General features: G+C 44.1%; 1 protein-coding gene across 3 annotated transcripts in view; it reads right to left on the reverse strand.

Moving 5' to 3' along the window:
* SUSD4 (sushi domain containing 4) overlaps positions 1–10,359 on the reverse strand; it is a 140,997-nt gene that overhangs the window by 62,299 nt on the left and 68,339 nt on the right. For all 3 annotated transcript variants that reach the window (XM_017526383.2, XM_017526381.2, XM_017526382.2), the window contains exon 3: positions 6,323–6,535. In XM_017526383.2, coding sequence (XP_017381872.1) covers positions 6,323–6,535 — 213 coding nt within the window. The remainder of the gene's footprint in view (positions 1–6,322; positions 6,536–10,359) is intronic.

Here is a 10,359-nt window from a genome sequence, read left to right on the forward strand (position 1 = left end):
GTAGGAACAATCACACACCAGGGATTACTTGAGGGTGGAGAGTAGGAGAGGGGACAGGATGAAAAACTACAAGATGCTTGTTATGTGGGTAACAAAATAATCTCTACACTAAACCTCCAAGACATGCAGTTTATCTCTATAACAAATCTGCACAGGTATCCTTGAATCTAAAATAAAAGTTAAAAACAAAAAGTCTGGGGAAGAAAATCAGCTGAACGAACTGTGTGACTAGGGCAAAGGCCCACCTGGGAAAAGCTGGGATTACAGGTGCACATCACCACACCCACTAATTTTTTGTATTTTCAGTAGAGACAGGGTTTCGCCATGATGGCCAGGCTGGTCTAGAACCCCTGGCTTCAAGATGCACCTACCTCAGCCACCCAAAGTGCTGGGATTACAGGCATACGCCACCATGCCTGGCCTGAGAAATGCAAATCTTAACCGGACCACCTGTCTAAAGGTTGTGGGCAGCATCCGGCAAAGACAGAGGCAATGGGCTCCACCACACTCATGGCCAAGTGACTAAAGAAGACAGGCAAAGATTGGACTTCCCTTTCATGGATGGGAATTGCCTGCTCGGCTATGCAGGTAATAAATAATAACATCGAGCAAGCACCTGGGGCTGGCCATCACATGTAGAATGGCTCAAGTGTGTCAGATGTGCCTATGTCTCCCTTTCAGACCAAGGAACCTCTCCCTAGAGAAACACTGCAAGGCCGTATGAGCTTGTTCTTTGCATTGCTAGGTGAATCTCACAAAGACAAGCCATGGTTTCCCTCCACTCCATCGCCACATCTTGAAGCCTTGCTCTTCTGCAGTGCTATAGGTTGGACCCAGGATTTTGAGCAAGAACCTGTGGCTACATTGGTGGGTGTCTGCTTCTCCAAGCAAGGAAAACCATCCCAGGGATGAGCTTGACTTACAGAGGTAGGTTTGGTAGGTGGTTTTTTTTTTTTTTTTTTTTTTTTGAGGTGGAGTCTTGTTCTGTAGCCTAGGCTAGAGTACAATGGTTCTATCTCGGCTCACTGCAACCTCTGTCTCCTGGGTTCAAGCAGTTCTCATGCCTCAGCCTCACAGAGTAGCTGGGATCACCGCATGAGCCACCATACCTTGCTAATTTTTGTATTTTTAGTAAAGAGGAGGTTTTGCCACGTTGGGCAGGCTGGTCTCAAACTCCTGGCCTCCTGTGATCTGCTCACCTCAGCCTCTCGAAGAGCTGGATTACAGGTGTGAGCCACTGTGCCTGGCCCAGAGGTAGCTTTTGAAGGTACATTAAATGTGTGGTTTCAGCAATCCTTCTGTTTGACCCCCTGTTCCTTTCCCGCTAGAGGAAATTGAGCGGCCAACTACAGAGGAAGAATTTCCTGAAAAAGTCTTCTGCTCAGGCAGTTCATTTTAAAGCAAGCGCCACTCTGTGGAGGCCCCATATGTTCTCCTAAGGACATTATGCTGGAATTAAGAAGAGCCCTGCAGTGGCTTTAAGGTGTTCTGGGAGCCCGCCTAAGATTCTCACTTAAACAAGCTGTCTGACAGACCTATGGGATTCCAGCTTCATGAAAGTACTTTATTCACTTAATATGGATTTATCTAAAGTTCACTGTAAACCAAGTGACCAATGAAACCAATGACTATTCTCAGAGCTGCTCAAGGAAGATGGTTAGGAAAAAAGAGAAAGGGTCTTCTTCCACCTTACAGAGAAGAGTTCTGTTAAAAAGCCCTCCGATATTAATAACTCATTTCATAGAAATTTAAGTCTCCAGCAGGCTCCAGATGAGTTTCCAAAAGCACACCCCCCCCCCCCAAGAGGAAACTTAAAGAAGAAAAGAAAGAGCTGTCTTTCTGCACAAGGAACATGTTGTCTATACTCAAAGGTGCTCGAGGAACACCCTGAATCTACCTAGGTACTGAAGCTCCTGCTAGAGGGATTTGGCTTTTTAAACCATCATAACTGCCTGATATGGTTTGGCTCTGTGTCCCCACCCAAATCTCATCTAGAATTGTAATCCCCATATGTTGAGGGAGGGATCTGGTGGGAGGTGATTGGATTAAGGGAGCAATTTCCCCCATGCTTTTCTCATGATAGTGAGGAGTTCTCACAAGATCTGATGGTTTTGAAAGCACCAGTTTCCCCTGTGTGCTCTCTCTCCTGCCACCATGTAAGACGTACTTTGCTTCTCCTTCACCTTCTGCCATGATTGTAAGTTTACTGAGGCCTGCCAGCCATGGAGAACTGTGAGTCAATTAAACCTCTTTTCTTGATAAATTATCCAGTCTCAGGTAGTATCTTTATAGCGGTGTGAAAATGGACTAATAACGTCACCCTTCCCAGAAACAGAATCTAAAGGAGGAGGAATCTGGGTCCTGCAGAACGTTATCTCATAGCCTACGTAAGACTCTCACCCAAACCAGGAGCTATGTGCAATTAGTTACTTGGTTCTCTATTTAAGAAACAAAAAGAAAAACTCCTATCTAGCTAGTATAGCCAATGCCATAAGGGCTGAAATGAATTCTGTAGCCCAAAAGATGGTTAAGTAAGGAAATATTTTCATCAATGATGACAATTAACAGATGTTGGCAAGAAATAGGTTGATTCTTCTCTCCTTTCTCTCATAGAATAGTTGTGTATAATATAAATGAATCCTAAACTGATTTCATTTTAGTCTCTTTAAGATGTTTCGTTTTTAAGTTGCTCATTCTTTATGGTGTGCAAACCAGAGTTCATCACCACACAAAGTCTGACTGCTACTCCTTGCAGCAAGGGCTTCAGCGAGGATTCAGCATGTTTTATGTCCTGATGACGTATGTGTTGAGTAAGTGTTTGTAAAGTGATTTCAAGTAAAGTCAATCTTGCTTCACCTCTGTCTTTTCTTATGAAATGTAGGGACGGGGTATGTATATTTACTCTAGAAAAGTATTACCAAGTGGACATAACTGAGTTGGTTTTGGAAAGGAAGCAGCCCAGACGATGGCCAGCACCCTGGCCTTTAGTCACTGTACTTACTACGTCAGCAGCCTGTGCCCACAGGGTGTATTTTCAGTCCTTTGCCAATTCTAGGGTCTCCTCTCCACCATATGGGTCACCTCCTCTGTTCCCTGGGCCATAGACATTTTCACCCATGCTTGGGGCATGCAGGCTCCAGTCTTGCAGAAGCAGCTTGAAGAAGCACAGACATCTCTCAGGTTGGAGACTTTGGGGGCCGTAAAGTGAATTTATTCAGTTCTGTACATCCAGATCTCTATAAATTGAGTTCACTTGGAATAAGCAATTTGAATTGGAATAAGGGGGCCATGTGAGAAGGGGGAATGGCCGTACACATGGCAGAATGAGGTGGGAATTAAACAGAGGGATCTGTGCGTGCCCAAGAGAACAGTTGCCTAATATCACCTTGCTTCTGTAGCGCACTTTACTGTCATAAAGCATTTTAATGGATAGGAACTTAGTTTTTAAAAAATCTGCATCTCAGACAGGACTGACCCATGGCGTGAAAAGAATCCAAGTAACAGTGACAAGTTCTGCAGCTGCAACAGGTCTGTCCCTAAATTGTCATTTTAACTCTGGGAAGGCTCTTACCTCATTCAAGACTCAGTTTCTCTACAGGTCAAACAAAAACTAAATCAGAATGAGGGCTTGAATTATATGATTTCTCTGAATCCCTTCAACTCCAAACCTGGATGATGTTATTTATTATAACAAGGTACTCTGTGTAACGGATTAGAGTGGGGCTTTTGTGACATTCTAATTAGTTAAACTCCATGCATTTAGAATCAACCTTGTAGAGAAAAAAAAAATGCTGGCTTGGGATTAATTCCAGCTGGGCTGCTTACTCATCAGCTGTGTGACCTTAACAAAGTGAGTACCTCTCTGAGCCTCAGTTTCCTAATCAGGAAATGGGAACAATAAGACTCATCTTATAGAATCATTGTGTGTGTTAAATGAAATACTGAATCTGAAAGCACTTTTAAACTTCAATGACCTATAACAATGTGATAAATTATTATCGTTACTATTATTACCATCATTCCAAAAATTCATTAGCCTTCTAAGAATTACCTGGCAAGGAAAAGAAATGAATTCAGCAGCCCTTACTATTTGCCCAGCATAAATCCTGAGCAGGGAGCACAGGTTATTTATAAAGCAGAAAAAAGAAATTCTCAAAGTTTGGCTTTTTCACTGCTACGTGACATCAGTGGTATAGACTTCTAGGTCTCCCTCCGGCCCCCCATAAACCACATAGAACAAAGAAAGCCTAGGGTGTTAACAATCACGACTTTCTCTAGCATCAGGGCAACACAAATAATCTCTTTATACAGATCTTTCAAAGACCAACAAAATTACCATTCAAATTAAAAATAAATACACCATTGCACTTAGAAAGACAATGTCTGCTCTTCCAAACTTCCAAAAATGACTGGAACACATCATGACTGCAATGCAAGGACCTGAACTGTCCTTTGGAAACACGTGGTCTTATTTTAGGTTGCATAATAAAAAAGCTGACTCCCTGCCGCCATGCCTATGTACAAGCCCCTCCCTGCACATCTGCGGCTGAGTGTTAAGAATTGTACATGAATTCCATTAAATAAGTAGAGAAAAAAGAAGGATACGTGCAGACCTGTACAATACTCGAAGGTGATTTCTTACTCCCTTTCTTGGAATGACTACATAGCACGTAGTTATGTACAGGGATGGAAAGAAGCTTAACAGAAGGACCTCATCTCAGGGCAATATTTAGGAGGCTATTTTGGTTTTCTCTGTTCATGTTGTTCCTGAGCTTCACTGTTTTTAAAGCACTGGGTAACGTAGGCCATAGGTTTTGGCAGGGAAGTCTATATATACATATATATATATATATATATATATATATGAAGCAAGCAAACTTTAAATAGAATCTCAGGGAAACCACAGCTTGCATAGGCTGCACGCAAGAGGAAAAAAATGAATTTATTTTTAGAAACCATAAGTCTTTGTCATATTTATTATGACTTTTTCTTATACCTTGAAAATAAAAGCAAAGATAGCAAGTACTTTAAGGGCAAGACACCATCTTATCTATCCTTTACAATTTCGAGAAGGAGAAGCAAAATAGACGCTTAAAAAATGCTTATCATGGCCAGGCTCCATGGCTCATACCTGTAATCCCAGCACTTTGGGAAGCTGAGGCAGGTGGATTGCATGAGCTCAGGAATTTGAGACTAACCTGGGCAACATGGTGAAACCTCATCTCCACAAAAAACACAAAAAGTAGCTGGACATGGTGGCGCATGCCTATAGTCCAAACTACTTGGGAGACTGAGGTGGGAGGATCAGTTGAGCCCAGCGGAGGTTGCAGTGAGCCAAGATTGTGCCACTGCACTCCAGCCTGGGTGACAGAGGGTGACCCTGCCTCAAAAAAAAAAAAAAATGCTTATTGGATTAAATTATTTAAAAAATAAAACGTTTCATAAAGGAGGTATACACTAAATCATGACAATAGTTTCCAGATTATTATAAAAGCTTCATTCCAAAATAAAATCAGTTACAGTGTTAAGAGACTGAAGCTAATTTCTAATTAACTCAATGAAATATAAGTTCTTTGCTTCATGGAAATTTGGGATCAGAATTAATTCTTGATTCATGTCTATTCCAACTTCAGCCCTGCTGGTCTTCTGAGATACATCATCAACAATTTGACATTCTAATTAGTTAAATTTTTAAAAAGTCTGAACGTATCTACAAAAAGTAAAAACAAAACAAAAGTTGTTTCAGCCAACAGATGTGGGGTAATTGCTAGAAGTAAATGAATATCTCGTCACTACCAATACATTTAGGGATAATTGCTAGAAATAAATGTCTACCTTGTCAATCTGTCACTGCTTGTCACAGTTCTTTCTTTTCCTAAATGAATTGCATCTAACACAGAACTGATACATCGTAATTGATTTAATCCTCTGAGTAACGCACACCTTCTGTATGACTAAATACAGTTTTGCACAGTATATTTACTGCGCTTTTTATTGAGTAACATGGAAATGAGTGCTGAGTTGGCAGCCTAATAATAAATAGCCCTAATGTTATCTGAGTTGCTCTCTTGCATTGACAAAAATGGTGATAAATTAGATTGTAATTGAGATAGAGAAAAAAGACTATCACTCCTAATGCAGAGATTAATTAACCCTCTATCCCAGACCTCATTACACGCTCCTGCTTTCTGGTCAGCATGCAGATGCAGCCCTGCATCAGAGAGAAGAGCCCAGGGTACTGAGCTGTCACTCAGCCCTGCACCCCTGTGGCCATGCAAGCTGAGCCATGTAAGTAGCTTCCATCCAGAGGTAAACACTTTACCTTCTTGCAAGCAGATGGGCTTATTGCTTGGGATCCAGCCTAGGGTTCCATTAAAATACTTCACACACAGTCTCTTTGTAGAGCCCTTCAGCTTGAATCCATCTTGGCAGTGAAATCGGGTTACAGAGCCTTCAAAGAAAACCCCTCCGCTGGGGGTCCTGAAGCCATTCTCGGGGACGCCAGGGTCAGCACACACATGAAGGTCATCAAACCCTACATCAACAAAGAGAGGAAAAAGTGCTTCTGAATATGTTCACCCAATGCCAAGGACCTTCCTACTTAAATGGCAGATCCAGCATGACGTTATACACCTTGGACACATCCTTACTAAATGAGTACCAAGAACAAATATGCATAACTCTATGTAGATGGGGATTGGTGTGCCCATCTGCCCCCACTCCCAGCATGGCCTGCTGGTGCCAGGTTATGCTGGACACCATCAAGATGTGATGGGGAAGTCTCAACCCAGACCTAGGAGATAGTAAGTATCACTGGGGCTCTTGGAAAATTTACCTGGTTTCCAGGTGATGCTCAGATATCGAACTCATGAGGTATCTGATTTTCTCTAACATACTGTGCTTGCAAAAGTTCCTCAGCTGTAGGCGAATTCCCCCACCCCAGCTTTTATGTGCTTGTGTAGGATTCACTGGCTTCCCTCCCCACCTGGCTCGTGATGCTAGACTCTCTACCAGTGTTGCTGTGCTGAAAGCCACACAGCACAGGAGGCATGGCACTGGCAGGATATCCAGAAGTCATTGTTACAGTGCTTTGTGCAGAGGTGATAAAGAATTGGGGTGAGGGAAAAGCCATTTGAAGGCAGGCAGGAGGAGGGCACAGCATCCACATTTGACACTTGTACTTATTAAGTAGAAGCAGGTCTGATATTTTACCAAACTGATGATGCTTCTACAAAGGAGACATCATCCAGCCTTCTCAGCCCTCCTGCCACCACCCTGTTGAGATTGAATACCCCAACAGCACAAGCTGTGTTGTAGCCCACAAAGGGGTATTTGAAAGTCATTAAATGATGCCTGCATGTTTTCAATTTGGGGGAAACTATTCTAGAATATCAAGTGGTTCCTAAACAATGAATGTCCATTTCCTTCCATCTGGAAGAAAGGGCAATCTCATGCCCATTCCATTGCTGCTGGTTTTTCCACCTCAGTATGATTATGAATATTGAAACATATGTTCATGATGGTACTGAGCCATGGGGTCCAGACTCCCCTTGTCAGCTGACTGGATGGTGGGGTGAGGCAAAGGTCTGAGACTTTGTGCCTAGACAGCTCGGATGAAGGCGGATAAACAAACATGGGTATTGTGAGCCATAGCTAGGGCCAAGAATAAGGGAGCATTCGCTGTGTACATGTATTGAAACATATATTCATGATACTATTGAGGTGGAAAAATTAACAGCAATGAAATTCATGGTTTTATACAGTTTAGAAAGCCTAGAAGCACAGATGTCCAGAGCCCTGAAACCTGGCTAATCTGGACATTTCTAGCTGCCTACAGGTGAAAGTCATTCTCTCTTATATGTAAGTCAAATAGACCCAGTGTCAGCTCTCATAATGTTGGGGACGGGTACATGTATCAGTCAATGGGAGGCCACAGAAGGCGATATGAGTGTGCTGTACAGAGGATCGAAACTGCTGCAAGGCCTTGAGTGGGATCCTTGCAAAGACCAGACATCGGTCAGCCAGAAGGGAGGAAGGGTGCTGTGGGTGCAGGCTGGAAGGCACGAAGATGAGAAGTTGCTGAGCACCTGTCAGGAAAGAAGTGGCTCTGACAGCTGGGGAAAGGGTGCCTGCTAGGGGTGGGCTGTGGGGACAAAGGAAGGGAAAGAGATGGAGGCAGACTGTGACAGCTCTGTGTGTTAGCTCAGGGTTTGGATTCGATGTGGGAGAGAGGGGCATGGGAATTAAGACTGAGAGTTTTGAGCGGGGAAGTGATTAGGATCAGATTTGCATTTTAGAATAATCTCTCTGGTGCCCATGTGAAGGACTGATGGCTACAGACCAGGAAAAGGGTGGGAAGATAATCTGAAATGGCTCCTAGGCCACCAGCTGCACCTTAGGATCATTGGGCATCTTTATCAACGGACAGCTCAATTGAGCCTGGCTCTCTCTGTGTGGGGTGTGGTGGGGCTGCTTTTGAACAGCCAGCCTAGCACTTGTCTGAGGACAGGCATTTGAGAACTGTGGAATTTTATGGCTCCTGCAGTACTCCAGGTAAGGCAGAGACAGTGGAATGGAGAGGGCCACAGAGACATTAAGGACAGAGTCACAAAACCTGGTACTGCCTGGATAGGGGCCAGGTGTGGGAGTGATAGAGGAGAGAGGCATCCAGGATGCCTTCCTTGTTCCCAGTTATGGCATCGATGTCAGGATAGATGGTGGTGCCATGTGTTCAGATTGACAGAACAAGATGAGATGAAGAGCCGGCCTAGGGAGAAGGGGAAGAGTTCAGTGTGGAGTGTGGCGAGTCTGAATTCTTGGGGATGACAGGTATAGATGTCTAGCCATCAGCTGGAGCATGAGCCAGAAGCTCTGCATGCCCTGTGCTGTGCATCCATGAACAAGGCAAAGCTGGGCATGCCCTCCTGGAACTAGCACAGAGTGAAGGGAGAAGCAGCTGAGAACACATAAATAAGGGACACCCAGAAAGGATGATATGGTTTGGCTGTGTCCCCACCCAAATCTCATCTTGAACTGTAGTTCTCATAATCCCCACATGTCATGGGAGGAACCAGGTGGGAGGTACCTGAATCATGGGGTGGTTACCTCCATGCTGTTCTTGTGATACTGAATGAGTTCTCATGAGATCTGATGGTTTTATAAGGGACTCCTTGCTCTGCACTTCTCCTTGCTGCCACCATGTGAAGAAGGACACGTTTACTTTCCTTTCTGCATGATTGTAAGTTTCCTGAGGTCTCCCCCATCCTGTGGAACTATGAATCAATGAAACCGCTTTCCTTTATAAGTTACCAAGTCTCAGGTATGTCCCTATAGCAGTGTGATAATGGTCTAATACAAAGGGCATAGAAAATCTAGGACCATCAAGAAAAAAGACCTAACCAGTGTCCCCGGAGGAAGGAAAACAGTTTTAGGAAGGAAAAAATGGACAGCCACATCAATGTGACCCATTGGTCAACTAAGTAAAGATCTGAAAGCATCCACTAACTGAAGACAGAGTACACTGGGACCACTGCCCAGGCAGCTGCAGGGACAGTAAAGGACTGTCCCTGGGGAGGAAGCCTGTCTGCTAACATCTGGAGAGGGAAGGGTGACATGGTATGTGTGGACTGCTCTTTCAGGATGCTTAGTGTGAACAGAAGAACATAGGGAGGTGGCTGCCCATGGACTAGGGTCAAGGGAGGGATTTTATTATTGTTGTATTAAAGTTTTAAGATGAAAGAGAACTGAATGTATCTCTACACAGCAGGAAGAAAAACACTGGAAAATAAAAGGCTGTGGATAAAGACAAGTGAGGGGGAGGCAGGTGGGGTAAGTTGTTCCCACCTGAATGTGGGCAGGAAGGGGGCCCAGGCCCTGACTAAAGGATTTGTCTCCCACTGAACCAGAGAGGGAAGTCACACCAGAACCTCTACCAAGGGACAGTTCTCCCAATAATGTGTTCATCATTCAGGACACAGCTGAAATCATGCCTCTTCCAGAGAGCCTTCCTTCCCCTGCAGAGTCTGAATAGAAGGCCTCTCTTCTCATCAAGGCACCCTGGGCTCACCTCTCTCAAAGGGTTCCTCGCTCTGACCATCATCACTGCTCTACTCAGTGATCTCCCCCACTGGGCTATGAACTCCTGTAGGGAAAGAGTAGGTCTTATTCTTCACCTTCTTGGTATCTGGCATGGTGTGTGGTATATGGTAGACATTCTACAAGTGTTGCTAATGAAGGATAAAGCATGGGATGGATGGATGGATGGATGGATGGATGGATGGATGGATAGATGGACGGATGGATGGATGGACAGATGGAAGGATGGGTGGGTAGATAGATGCATGAATGGGTAGATGGATG

Source organism: Cebus imitator, unplaced genomic scaffold, assembly GCF_001604975.1.
Source record: "Cebus imitator isolate Cc_AM_T3 unplaced genomic scaffold, Cebus_imitator-1.0 Scaffold42, whole genome shotgun sequence".
In the NCBI taxonomy this organism is placed as follows: domain Eukaryota; kingdom Metazoa; phylum Chordata; class Mammalia; order Primates; family Cebidae; genus Cebus; species Cebus imitator.